Source organism: Aquarana catesbeiana, linkage group LG03, assembly GCF_042186555.1.
Source record: "Aquarana catesbeiana isolate 2022-GZ linkage group LG03, ASM4218655v1, whole genome shotgun sequence".
In the NCBI taxonomy this organism is placed as follows: domain Eukaryota; kingdom Metazoa; phylum Chordata; class Amphibia; order Anura; family Ranidae; genus Aquarana; species Aquarana catesbeiana.
The window spans coordinates 671,135,912-671,150,239 of NC_133326.1; the positions used below are offsets into that span (position 1 = coordinate 671,135,912).

Genomic DNA, 14,328 nt, shown 5'->3' on the forward strand with positions numbered 1-14,328 from the left:
TTTGGAATGGACAAAAAATGGATGTAAACTGACAAATGGTCCATTTTGTATCTGTATTTGCATTGGTAGTGGATTTAAAAAAAAAAAAAAAAAAAAAAAAACTGAGAACCTGATCCGTTTTTTTTTTTTCTTTGAAAAAAACATGACTGAAAGGACCTAAAAGGTGTTTTATTTTTATTTGTTAAAAATACCAAACCTATTATACTTACCTGCACTTTATAATGGTTTTGCACAGGGCAGCCTCTTCTCGGGGGGGCCCCCTCGCCAGCCCTTCTGAGTGCCCCATAGCAAGACACTTGCTATGGGGACGCTCATGCTTGCTCGCTCCTGAGCTGCGCTCTGTGTGTTGACCCGCCCCCCCTCTTTCCTGACGGGCTGTGATTGACAGCAGCAGGAGCCAAGGGCAGGAGGGTGAGAGCCTCTGCTCTCGTGCATGTCGCTGGACCAAGATCGGGCTCAGGTAAGTATTTTGGGGAGCTGAGGAGGAGAGCTAAGCGTAGAAGGGTTTTTTTTTTTTTTTACCCTAATGCAGAGAATGCATTAAGGTAAAAAGCCTTTACAGCTGTTTTAAAGTGATTGTAAAGGTTCGCGTTTTTTTTTTTTTTTTTTTAATAACGAACCTGTTATACTTACCTCCACTGTGCAGTTCGTTTTGCACAGAGTGGCCCCAAACATGCTCTTCTGGGGTCCCTCGGTGGCTCTTGCGGATCCTCCTTTTATAAGATAACCCCCTAGGAGACGTGATGATCTGGGGGGGTTACCTTGCAGGCGGGTTCCAGAGTCCAACATTTGGATCCATACACACGAATGCCAGACTCGGGCCCCGCCCTGGTGCCCGCGTCATTGGATTTGATTGACAGCGGCGGGAGCCAATGGCTACGCTGTTATCAATCTATCCAATTAAGAGCCGAGAACCCCAGGCAAAAGAAGAGCGTGGTTCCGCCAGGTGAAATTCCAGGGCTCAGGAAAGTAAATCGGGGGGGCTGGTGACTGCCAGGTGTTTTTTCACCTTCATGCATTGAATGCATGAAGGTGAAAAAACACGAGGGTTTACAACCCCTTTAAGTCTGGGGGATTAGGAAATAAGGTGTAATACTTACCGTATTCCTTGCTTCTTTGTGACCGGTCCCTCGATACCTCTTCCCTAAGGGGCCCCGGGCCATGGTTGGACAATGTCATCAAGTATAATAAAGGGCCAATAGTCCTGCATTGTACATTGCCCCCCCATCCAAAGCCCCAAGCATCGGAGAGAAGAGAAGAGCACCAAAGCTTTCAGGAGCAAAGAATAAGTTGATTAGTATTAGTATGCTTCACCTGCAAATGCAGCCTGCCTAGGAACGCCCATTCCTCCAGACTGGCACCCATGGGAAGTGGTTAACGGACACCCCTACTGACCACACATTAGTTCTATTCTGGGGGCCTCATCCACTTAGAAGCAACTTTTTCCTATTTAATGGGCACCTCTGCTGACCCCCCTTTGGTTCCATTTTGGGGCCTCATCACTTCTACCGTTTTTTGCCTGACCACAGCCTAGGATAGTTTAGGAATCTTTGGAAAACCCCCAACAAGCACTGAGTGCCGCTGCCCACGTTCTGCCTGGAGACAGTCAGTCATATTCCCCACATGTTCTTCAATAGGTTGCTTGACCCTGAGGTATCTAGCAACCTTATGAATGTGCGCTTACTACACTTTTTTTCTTTTCTATATTTCCCACATACATACAATTTGAACACTGCTCTTAGAAGGATCTTTCTAGTAGCTTTTTATCCCCCTTTTTTTTCTCCTCTCTGCTCACCTTGAGCACTATTGCCTCATACAAAGTAATATTTTGGCATTCCTCTATAGACTTGTATGAGAATGCTAAAGTCAGTCCACACAGGCGTATTGTACACAATGCTGCGATGGAGTGTACACTACAATAAAGAAGTACAGCCAAAGCTCGTGGATCACAGGAGTGCTGTTCAACCTGCACTCCTTATGACCTGTTTTCAGCGGACTAAAGCCTGCTGACGACTGACATCACAAAGCCGGTCCAGGCTCAGCCAAGATCGTGACAATGGAGTCGGGGTCTGCCCAGGTCCCTGGACTGGCACCCGGTTCATCCTCTCTGAGAGCCTGAGCCGGCCGCTCCCGTCCCCTCCACAGCCCAGCGCTCCAGGGGGCAGAGCAGAGAGCTGTGAGAACCGAGCGATCGGCGGTGTTAGATCACTCGGCGTTAGAGGCGCCGGGGGACAGATGCAGCATCGGACCGATACTGCATCCACCTCCAGTGGGGAAAAGAATTATTGGATCCCCTGCAGATTTTGTAAGTTTGCCCACTTATGAAGAAATTAAGGGGCTATAATGTTTATTATGTAACATCAAAGTGTAGCTTTTCTAAATTTAGGAGGTCTACTGTATTTTCCAGGTGGTCATTTGGTTAAGAGGGCATTATGTCTATCTTTATTGTAGGCCTTGGAATACAAAGTGTTTGACGTCATGTAGCAAAAATTTTTCTTTGAGGCCTCGTTCACACGGGCGTATTGGCAGCGTACACCCGTGTGAGAGGGATCCCTCAGGTATGGTGTATATACATACAGTGAGCTTTCAGGGCTGTGTACCAGCACAGCTGTCAAATTGGAAGCAGCTGTACGGGTGCACAGACAAGTCTGTTCATTGGAAAAGAGTGCAGGCTGAGTTCCCAGCACAGCTAGAGAACTGACCACTCTGTGTTCTCGTGATTAGTGTGGTCAGTTTTTAATAGGAAAGCAGAGGGACTGGCAGGAACAAAAGGGATGACACCCAAAGAAAGGAATACACAGAACGGGATACTTTCTCATACAAGTACATGCAGCAAGCGCATACAGTGCCTTAAAAAAGTATTCATACCCCTTGAAATTTTCCACATTTTGTCATGTTACAGCCATTTTATGTGATAGACCAACACAAAGTGGCACATAATTGTGAAGTGGAAGGAAAATGATAAATGGTTTTCCAAATTTTTTTACAAATATGTGAAAAGTGTGGGGTACATTTGTATTCACCCCCCTGAGTCAATACTTTGTAGAACCACCTTTCACTGCAATTACAGCTGCAAGTCTTTTTGGGGATGTCTCTACCAGCTTTGCACATCTAGAGAGTGACATTTTTGCCCATTCTTCTTTGCAAAATAGCTCAAGCTCTGTCAGATTGGATGGAGAGCGTCTGTGAACAGCAATTTTCAAGTCTTGCCACAAATTCTCAATTGGATTTAGGTCTGGACTTTGACTGGACCATTCTAACACATGAATATGCTTTGATCTAAACCATTCCATTGTAGCTCTGGCTGTATGTTTAGGGTCGTTGTCTTGTTGGAAGGTGGACCTCTGCCCCAGTCAAGTCTTTTGCAGACTTTAACAAGTTTTCTTCTAAGATTGCCTTGTACTTGGCTCCATCCATCTTCCCATCAACTCTGACAAGCTTCCCTGTCCCTGCTGAAGAAAAGCATCCCCACAACATGATGCTGCCACCACCATGTTTCACGGTGGGGATGGTGTGTTCAGGGTGATGTGCAGTGTTAGTTTTCTGCCACGTTTAGCATTTTGCTTTTAGTCCAAAAAGGTAAATTTTGGTCTCCTCTGATCAGAGCACCTTCTTCCACATGTTTGCTCTGTCCCCCACATGGCTTCTTGCAAACAGCCATAAGAAGTCCTGTTTGCATTCTTTCAACAATGGCTTTCTTCTTGCCACTCTTCCATAAAGGTCAGATTTGTGGAGAACACGACTAATAATAGTTGTCCTGTGGACAGATTCTCCCACCTGAGCTGTGGATCTCTGCAGCTCCCCCAGAGTTACCATGGGCCTCTTGGCTGCTTCTCTGACTAATAATCTCCTTGGACGGCCATGTCTTGGTGGGTTTGCAAGTGCCATGCTCTTTCCATTTTCGGATGATGGATTGAACAGTGCTCTGTGAGATGTTCAAAGCTTGGTATATTTTTTTATAACCTAACCCTGCTTTATACTTCTCCACAACTTTATCCCTGACCTGTCTGGTGTGTTCCTTGGCCTCCATGATGCTGTTTGTTCACTAAGGTTCTCTAACAAACCTCTGAGGGCTTCACAGAACAGCTGTATTTTATACTGAGATTAAATTACACACAGGTGGACTCTATTTACTAATTAGGTGGCTTCTGAAGGCAATTGGTTCCACTAATTTTTTTTTTTTAATATTTTTATTAAGGTTTTTCATTCTACATGAGATGAAATGGAGAGAAAATTACCTACGTACAGTCAGAATACAGTTTGAATACATCCAAAATAATGATGTCTTTAGTAAGCATCAGTTAGACATATCAATTTAAGTAATCAGAAGGACCTGTCTTGGTCGAGCCCATTGAGTGATAAGGTGAGACATATGAGAGACTCTATATAAAGTTTGTGGAGAATCCAGGCGAGCCACAAAGGCACCCAAACACCCCTATTGGGAGCAAAGTGTGAATGGGTGGGGCGCTTAGAGCCGGGTTTTATCTTGTAATCTTACCGGTTCTCTGAGCCGTATATGTGAGTCGCTGTGAGTCTTGGATAGCGTGTATCAAACCCACTGTCAGGGATGGGTTTCAGAGGAGAATCTCCTATTAGTATATTGGAGTAGAGTAATGTGTACTCTGTCTGGTATAGCTCAGGATTTTATTAAAGTGATTGTAAAAGATTTTTAAAAAATTTTTTTTTTAAATAACAAACATATACTTTCCTCCACTGTGCAGCTTGTTTTGCACAGTGTGGCCCCCGAACCTCCTCTTCTGGGGTCCCTCGGTGGCTCCTCCCCACATCAGATAACCTCCCTAGGAGAAGCGTTCTCCTGAGAGGTTTACCTTGTGGGCGCGCTCCCAAGTCCAGCATTTGCGTCCACAGACCCCCCCCGCCCAGCGCCTTCGTCATTGGATTTGATTGACAGCAATGGAAAACAATGGCTGCGCTGCTATCAATCTATCCAATCGAGAGTTGTGACCCTGTGGAGAGAGAGACAGCGTGTCCCTGCCGAGGAGATGAAGGGGCTCAGGTAAGTAAAATGGGGGAGCCGGTCACTGCCAGGTGTTTTTTCACCTCAATGCATAGGATGCATTAAGGTGAAAAAAACACAAGGGTTTACAACCCCTTTAAGGAATCTTAGTTTCTGTTTTGGGGGTGAGGGTAGGGGTGGAGTGGGGTACAGGGAATGAAGTGCGCAGTTAGTTGGTCCGGTTGGGTTTCTTATGCTTTTGTAGGTGCCCACTGGTCAAGCTATGGGGTCATTTTTGATAGACTTCTGTGAAGAGAGTCCAGCATGCCCAAGTTTTGCTGAACTTCGTCGGGGGATCTCTCGCCTGTTGGATTAGGTCTTCCATTGCAGCGATCCTCCGTACATATTTAAACCATTCTGCGATACTAGGAGGGGAGCTATCCTTCCAATGTAAGGGTATAAACCCTTTGGCTGTGTTGATAAGGTGTAGGGTAAGAGATCGTTTGTAGGTCGATTTGGGGTAAGGATGTGTGGTAAAGTAAAGTGGTTCCACTAGATTTTAGTTAGGGGTATCAGAGTAAAGGGGGCTGAATACAAATGCACACCACACTTTTCACATATTTATTTGTAAAATTGAAAACCATTTATCATTTTCCTTCCACTTCACAATTATGTGCCACTTTGTGTTGGTCTATCACATAAAATCCCAATAAAACACATTTATGTTTTTGGTTGTAACATGACAAAATGTGGAAAATGTCAAGGGGTATGAATACTTTTTCAGGGCACTGTCAGGAATATGAAGTGTTGGGTTTACGTATTCTGTAATGTTTCAGATCCTCTAATAGGGATTTATATGGAAGAAGTAGCAGGAGCAGACACAAGGAAAGAGAGGAGGAGGATAAGGGGACCAGTAGGAGGAAATGGCATAGACTTCTGGGGAAGGCAGCCTGCCAGGAGGAAGAGGAAGAACAAGTCCAACCTGTGCTACCAGCAGGACCAGAAATGACTCCACCACGAGCCTTGTCAGCAGGCCAGACAGCGGTGAAGTCAGCCTGGAACAAGTCAGCGAAGGCGGCTTCCCTGGCCGCTGTATTGTCACAAAACGGGTGTCTGAGCGCTGGTGACATGTATATGTTGAAGGGGTCATGGACAGCAAACTGTCCAATCACGCTCTGTTTTAGACATTTAGTATGCGTAGGGCCTAAAGCTGAAGTTTAATCTGTTTGTATTTTGTCCTCCTGGTTCCTGCTTCCGCAACCCCACCATCACTGTTTAATCCTTTCGCTGTCAGAAATATTTTTTTTAATTTTTTTTTTTTTTATTTGTTTAGGCATTTATTGAACATGTTTATAGTTAAATCTCTCAAACCGTATATATTTTCTGAAAGCGGAGAACCTAGAGAAGAAAATTGTGGTGGTTTCAATTTTTTTTTTTTTCTTATGTCACCATAATTGTATATAAAGTGCATATCTACATTAAAAGAAGTATGGGTTTGGGGGTTTGGGGTTTTTTTTTTTCCCCACCATACTTAGGTGGATGCTGAACCTGTCCCCCGGCGCCTCTACACTGAGAACCGAGCCACCGAACACCGCCAAGGGCTCGGTTCTCATAGCTCCCCCCCAAGCAGAGAGCTGTTGACTGTCAGTCGGCAGCTCTCCATTCTGCTCTTCTGAGCTTGTTGGAGCGCTGAGCTGTGGAGGGGGCAGGGAGCGGCCGTCTCAGGCTCTCAGCAGCTCACTGAGGGGCTGAGACGGGCGTCAGTCCAGGCGTCTGGTGGACCCGGACTTTATTGCCGTGATGTCGCAGTGCCTGGACTGATTCCTGTGACATCAACAGACCGCTCTCTACTGAAAGCGGGTCACAGGAGTGCAAAACGAATTTCCACTCCTGTGACCCAGAGGAGAAGCCCAGCCAAACGAGCTTTGGGCTGGACTTCTCCTTTAGGTAAAAATATACTAAAATTAATTTTGGGGGCACAAACACAAGAAAATTAGCCAATATAGATTTATAAAATATAAAAGATGAGGCGGCACCTGTCCCAGGGTCCAGCGATGTCGGCAGCCGACGCCGATAAATCGCTCGACTCTCGGCAGCTGCCGCCGCCATCCTAGGTGAGGGAATCAGGAAGTGAAGCGTTGCAGCTTCACTTCCCGGCTCCCTACTGCGCATGCGCGAGTCGCGCTGCGCGTCGTAACTGGTCCCCGCTCTCTCCTGGGACCTGTGTGTTTCCCAGGAGACAACGCGGAGGGACAGGAAGAGGCATAGACTCCCGTGGGAGTCTATGCCGGAAGTGGGTGCAAATACCTGTCTTAGACAGGTATCTGCACCCCCCTCCCCCCTGAAAGGTGGCAAATGTGACACCGGAGGGGGGGAGGGTTCCGAAAAGCGGAAGTTCCATTTTTGTGTGGAACTCCGCTTTAAACACCTGCCTGACCGCCACTTACAGTAAATATACGGTAAGTGGATGTCAGGTACAGGCACAATCGTCCTACAATCATCCTTTCTTCTGGGTTCAGGGCATGCATGTGCCGTGATTGGACACAGCACAAGTTTGGCAGCAGATTTCAGTGCTCTGGACTGAGACATGTACACACTATAGAGGGATAGGCTTTGTTCATATTCCATGTCTGAGGTTTGCAGCCACCTTATTATTATTATTAATAATATTTATTACTAATATTATTCAGGATTTATATAGCATTAACAGTTTGTGCAGTGCTTTACAATATAAAGGGGGGAGTACAGTTATAATACAAGCGGGTTAAGGGGGCCCTGCTCGTAAGAGCTTACAGTCCTAATTATTTTGTCACTGGATCTCTGTGCTTTTCTATGCAATGTAAGAAGATCATGGCCTAGTGAATGGACAGGCTGCGTTTTCATTAACATAAGTCAGTGATATCTCTCTAATATTAGGCAAAATAGCCGGGTATTATAGAGCCATTTATTTCATACTACATACAGATGTTTCAGGCTTGTTGTTCATCAGTGCAGTATATGAAAGCCTGTCTTCTATGGAGTAGGGTTTGGGCAATGTACACAATGGTTTTTAGAGATGCATTTGGCTGATGGGATGTACAGGAATGATTTGCCAGTGTCCTGAAATGAAGAATAATCCTTTTGGGACGTGTGAAGTAATGAGAGTCTGTTCTGTGCGGTTATAGATGACAAAATCCAGCTTTCCACTGTCAATAATCAGGTTGGTCAGTAGAGGGAGCTCATCGCTCAGCCAACGTCCGTCATGGTTGTAACGCGATATTTCTGGTGCTTGTCTCGTAGATGCGATTTATGCTGCTGTTCAGCCGGCAGGGGAAGCTGCGGCTGCAGAAATGGTATGTCGCCACTTCAGAGCGGGAGAAGAAGAAGCTTGTGCGAGATTTAATGCAGACGGTGCTCAGCCGCAAACCTAAAATGTGCAGCTTCCTGGAGTGGAAGGACTTGAAGGTGGTCTATAAAAGGTGAGGACCCTCTCCAATCGGCTCTCTATTACTGTGTGTCTCCAGGAAAAATCCTTGGTGTCCCTGGAGGATAGACTGGTAGAATTCCAAATATATGTTTCAAAAATATCTTTTTATTTAAAGTGATACTAAAGTCTTGTTGTTTTTAAAGAAAAAAAAATGTTATTCTTGCCTACTAGCCGTGTAATGGTTTTGCACAGAGCAGACCCAATCCTCCTCTTCTCGGGTCCCTCGGTGGCTATCCTGGCCCCTCACTCCTGTCGAGTGCCCCCACAACAAGCAGCTTGATATGGGGGCACCCGAGCCGCTGCTGTGTGTCCATTCAGGCACAGATCTGTGGGTCGGCCCCACCCCCTCTCTCTCCTGATTGGCTAACTGACTGACAGCAGCGGGAGACAATGGCACTGCTGCTGTGTCTCAGCCAATCAGGAGGGGGAGTCCCGGATGACCAAGGCACTCGTGCAACATCGCTGAGTAGAGATGGGGCTCGGGTAAGTATTAGGGGGGGCTGCTGCACACAGTTTTTTTTTTTTTTTTTTAATCTAAATACATAGAATGCATTAAGATAAAAAAAAAAAAAAAAAAAAAAAACCTTCTGACTTTATAACCACTTAAAATTCATTCATCTCATTCTCTACCCAAAACTTTTTTGGTTTAGTTTTGGATAGTTTGGAAAGATTCAGCTCTTGTCAGCACTTTTATTACTGCTGGTGATTCACCTTCACTATCTGTTCTGGACCATTGAGAAAAAGTGACGGAAAGTCACATATATGTTGGAACAGGAAGTGAGGCCGATCTTCAAGTGGGGATGCCTGTTCCATAACGGCTATCCTGAGAATGTATTTCCCCTCCTATTCAGAGAGATCGAAATGCTAGCCTAGAGCTGTTTGCATTTGTAGAGTTAACATTTAAAATAACATTTTGTAGAGTTAACATTTAGGCTCGGTTCACACAGGGACGACTTGTCAGGCGACTTAGTCGCCTGACAAGTCGCCTCCCGTTCTGTGCTATGGAACCGTTCTAAGGGGAGCGACGCAAGTCGCTCCGACTTAGAAAAAGGTTCCTGTACGACTTCGGGGGCGACTTGGGGCGACTTGCATAGACTTCTATACAGAAGTCGTTTTGCAAGTCGCCCGGGCAGTCGTGTGCAGGTCGCCTCGGTGAGGCGACCTGCAAGTCGTGCTGCCTCTGGTGTGAACCGAGGCTTAAAATAATATAAATAATAACCCCATTGGGACTTTGAAGGCAGACCCTGACACCGTATAAATGTGAAGTAGAGTAAAATGATCAAAACTTTATTCAAGAGTGATCCAAAAAGTTACAATCACATTAGGAAGGTTTAAATCCAAATTGACAGTAAATTATACTAACAAAAAACCCCTGAGGCTCTTACACCTGGTACACCTGGCTAGTCCTGTAGGGCAGTGGTCATCAACCCTGTCCTCAGGGCTCACTAACAGGCCAGGTTTGCAAGATAACTGAACCACATCACAGGTGATATCATTTGCTGCTCAGTGATTGCAGTATTCTAGTCTGCATCTCCCCAAGGTAATACATAAAACCTGGCCTGTTAGTGGGTCCTGAGGACAGGAGTTGATGACCACTGCTGTAGGGTATAGGACCAAGTCGTGGATAATTGTCACAGGAGAAATCCCAACGTGTTTTGGAATATAAAGAAATTCCTCCTTCGGGGGAGAACAAGAAAATAGGGTGCAATAATCTAAAAGTAAAATGGCACAAATATAAGTACACATAGTATTAAAGGTTATACAAAAGGTATTTCTTTCTCGAACATCACGGGACACAGAGCCACAGTAATTACTGATGGGTTATATAGGTATCACTGGTGATTGGACACTGGCACACCCTATCAGGAAGTTCAACCCCCTATATAATCCCTCCCCCTTCCAGGGATACCTCAGTTTTTACGCCAGTGTCTTAGGTGATGGACGTGTAAAGATGTCCTGTGCTGAGCTCCAAAGGGAATATCCTAAGATCCTATACTGGGGCAAGCCAGGCGAACCGGATCCATTCAAAGTGTCTTTTCATGGCCGAATTGAATGGTACCCGGGCCTCGTGTCCGAAGAAACGAGGTTTTACCCGTAATGCTTCTCTTTTTAGAGAGCTGGACCCCGCAGATCAGAAAATGGCTTTAAACTTCCTAATTTCTGGCGAGGTGCTTTACGGTCCCAGAACTGTTGGATCCCCCTACTGATGGGGGCCCCAGTCTCTGACAGTTTTTTCAAACGGAGCCCACCGTGAGAGGTGAAGATTGGGTCTGTGTAAACAGCACCCTGCGGCTGGATAAGGTAAGAGGAGATTCCACAGAATTTTTGAGTTCTAGTGGCTTTTCTCCTTTAAGGTAAATGCATGCTATGCCTATTGTGACCACCGGGGGCTGCCAAGAGCACAAACCTACACATGCTGAATGTCTGTCTCAGGTGTTGTAATCGCTGTGTATGTCCCAGCGTATCAAGCAGGCTGCAAGCAGGTAAGGTGGATGGGGGGATTTCTCATGTTTGAATGTTCCCCCCCAGGCTAGAGAGGGGCCACAGGGGTCTAGAAAGTGGTTATACCACCCGGGCTCTGTGGCCTAATGGCCACCATCTCTGAAGATAGCCGTTCAGGCAAATCTTGTTACCAGTCTCCCTCCCCCCCCCATCCCCAGCCTTTTCTCCAGAGCATGACAGGAGAGTCGGCAGTGCGGGAAGCGCTCGTTTTTTTCAAAACTCGAGGGGGGGGGGGGGCGGTAGAGGAGGGGGCGGGATGTCAGCACAGAGTGTTTAGACTCCCACTCAGGCCAGCTGCAGGCTATTAAAGGCACTCTGTACAGGTGCACTCAGCCTTCTGAGAGACACAGAGCTGACGGTCGCATGTAAGGTGGGACACAGGCATTCTCCTAGGCAGCATTTACTGAAGTAACACCAGACTGAGCATTGGGTAGCAAGGCTTTTAGCCAGACTACATCGCTCAGCGGACAGTGTTCATTTGTATACCTCACACCTTGTTGCTTTGCACTATGGGTAGAAGAGGTTCAAGCACCCCAGGAACCAGAGACACTAGGGGATCTCGTTCAGGTTCTGAGGGCCCCCTGTCGGCAGCATCCTTCCCCCCTAAAGATGGGCCAGGGACGGCTAGCCAGGGAGAGCCATCGGGGTCAGGGGCTACACCTGCTTCTGGCACTTCAGCCCCTGTATATATTACACAAGAGGTTTTTTCCTCAACCATTAATGGTCTAGAGGAAAGATTAATGGCCGTGATTACGTCTTCACTCAGTGGAAGAAAACGCACTAGGCTTTCCTCTGTTCCCCAAGACCCTCAGACAGAGGAGCTCTGGGATAAAGGAGATGAATCCCTTTCAGAGGATCGGGATGGGATGGATGATTCCTCTTCGGAGGATTCAGGTGGAGAGGGACCCTCTGCGACTTCCCAAGAGGAGAAAGTCTTAGTGCAGATCCTCACTGGATTGGTCCGCTCCACATTTAAGTTGCCCATACCTGAAACTGCTAAAGAATCCTCTTCTGCTTTGGGGTCACTGAAACCTTTCCAAGCAGCACATGCTTTTCCTGTTCATACTTTACTTGAAAAGCTTATTTATTCTGAGTGGGATCACCCAGACAAACGTTTTTTCCGCCGAGAAAGTTTTCAACACTTTATCCGATGGAAGAAAAGTTTATTAAAATGTGGGGAATTCCGGCTATTGATGCCGCCATTTCCTCAATAAATAATAGCCTGACTTGTCCTGTAGACAATGCTCAGATGCTCAGGGATCCTGTAGATAAAAGGATGGAATCCCTATTGAAGGATGTTTTCTCCTTAGCAGGATCAGTGGCCCAACCTGCAATAGCAGCGATTGGAGTCTGTCAATACTTAAGATACCATGTTAAGCAGGTCATCAAAGTATTACCTGAACAGCAGGCCCAGGGGTTTGCTAACCTTCCAGCGGCCTTATGCTTTGTGGTTGACGCCATTAGAGATTTTATCGTGCAAACCTCCCGTCTTTCACTGGGGTTGGTGCATATACGTAGAATCCTATGGTTGAAAAATTGGTCAGCCGAAGCACCATGTAAGAAGCTACTGGCTGGGTTTCCATTTCGTGGTGCAAGGTTGTTTGGAGAGGACTTGGATAACTATATCAAGAGAATCTCTTGTGGGAAAAGCACTCTCTTACCTGTCAAGAAGAAGAGTAAGCGTCCCTCTTTCAAACGGACTCTTTCCCCAGCGCCGGGGGCTTCAGCCTCCAGGCAGTCTCGACGGCCGCCTCCATCGGGGTCCAGAGACAAGAGTCAACCCCAGGGACAAAAGAAGTCCTGGGGAAAGAAGCCTACTAGGAAAAACACTAAGACCTCTGCATGAGGGGGCGCCCCCGCTCACTCGAGTGGGGGGAAGACTGCGACAATTCTCAGAGCTCTGGCAGGAGGACTTCCAGGACAAGATGGGTAGTCTCCACGGTAACCTTAGGGTACAAGCTGGAGTTTCAGGAATTCCCTTCTCCTCGGTTCCTCAGATCAAATGTTCCCAGAGACCCAGAGAAGAAGCAGTCGCTCCTTCTAGCGTTAGAGCGACTTTTGTCGCAGGAGGTCATTATGATAGTTCCCGCAAAGGACCAGGGATTGGGCTTCTATTCCAACCTTTTTACGGTCCAAAAGCCAAATGGGGATGTCAGGCCCATTTTGGACTTAAGGGATCTGAACCGATTCCTAAGGATTCAGTCCTTCCGCATGGAATCAATTCGAACAGTAGTTCCCACCCTGCAGGGAGGAGAATTTCTGGCATCAATAGACATCAGAGATGCATATCTGCATGTGCCCATTTTTCCTGCTCATCAGAAGCTTCTGCGCTTCGAGGTAGGAGGGCGCCATTTCCAGTTTATGGCTCTGCCCTTTGGGATAGCCACTGCACCTCGAGTGTTCACAAAGATCTTGGCTCCTCCTCTGGCCAGATTAAGGGCTCAGGGTATAGCTGTCATAGCATACCTAGACGACCTGCTCTTGATAGACCGGTCGGTAGCCTCTTTGAATGGAAACTTGAGGACCACGGTCAGGTATCTAGAACACCTGGGTTGGATCCTCAACTTAGAAAAGTCTTTCCTAAAACCAGTAAGAAGACTGGAATATTTAGGTCTGATTATACATACAAGCCAGGAGAAAATATTTCTACCCCAGGCAAAGATCACTGCTTTGAGAGAGCTGATTCTGACAGTAAGGACCAAGAAGGGTCCCTCAGTCCACCTTTGTATGAGGCTACTAGGGAAGATGGTGTCTTCATTCGAAGCAGTTCCCTATGCTCAGTTTCACTCAAGAATGCTGCAACACAGTATTCTGTCGACCTGGAACAAGAAGGTTCAGGCATTAGACTTTCCGATGCACCTGTCGCATGCGGTGCGTCAGAGCCTCAATTGGTGGCTCATACCCGAAAACCTGCAGAAGGGGAAATCCTTTCTACCGGTTACCTGGACGGTGGTAACAACAGATGCCAGTCTGTCAGGTTGGGGAGCAGTTCTGGAACAGGCTGCGGTCCAAGGAGTATGGTCCAAGACAGAGAGGACCTTACCCATCAACATTCTGGAGATCCGGGCGATACATCTAGCTCTAAAAGCCTGGACTATCAGGCTACAGGGTTGTCCGGTCAGGATCCAGTCCGACAATGCCACAGCAGTGGCTTATGTCAATCATCAGGGAGGCACCCGGAGCCGAGCTGCTCAAAAAGAGGTGAACCAGATCTTAGTCTGGGCAGAGATGCATGTGCCATGCATATCGGCAGTTTTCATCCCGGGAATAGAGAATTGGCAGGCGGACTATCTAAGTCGCCAGCAGTTACTTCCAGGGGAATGGTCTCTGCATCCCGACGTCTTTTGGGCCATATGCCAAAGATGGGGGTTCCAGATGTAGATCTCTTTGCATCCCGATTCAA

The 14,328-nt window shown here is 46.8% G+C and overlaps 1 protein-coding gene across 1 annotated transcript in view; it reads left to right on the forward strand.

The window, feature by feature from the left end:
- Positions 1–14,328, forward strand: part of AP1S1 (adaptor related protein complex 1 subunit sigma 1) — a 74,948-nt gene that overhangs the window by 17,995 nt on the left and 42,625 nt on the right. The window contains exon 2 of the mRNA XM_073622852.1: positions 8,237–8,415. Within this exon, the coding sequence (XP_073478953.1) occupies positions 8,237–8,415 (179 nt within the window). The remainder of the gene's footprint in view (positions 1–8,236; positions 8,416–14,328) is intronic.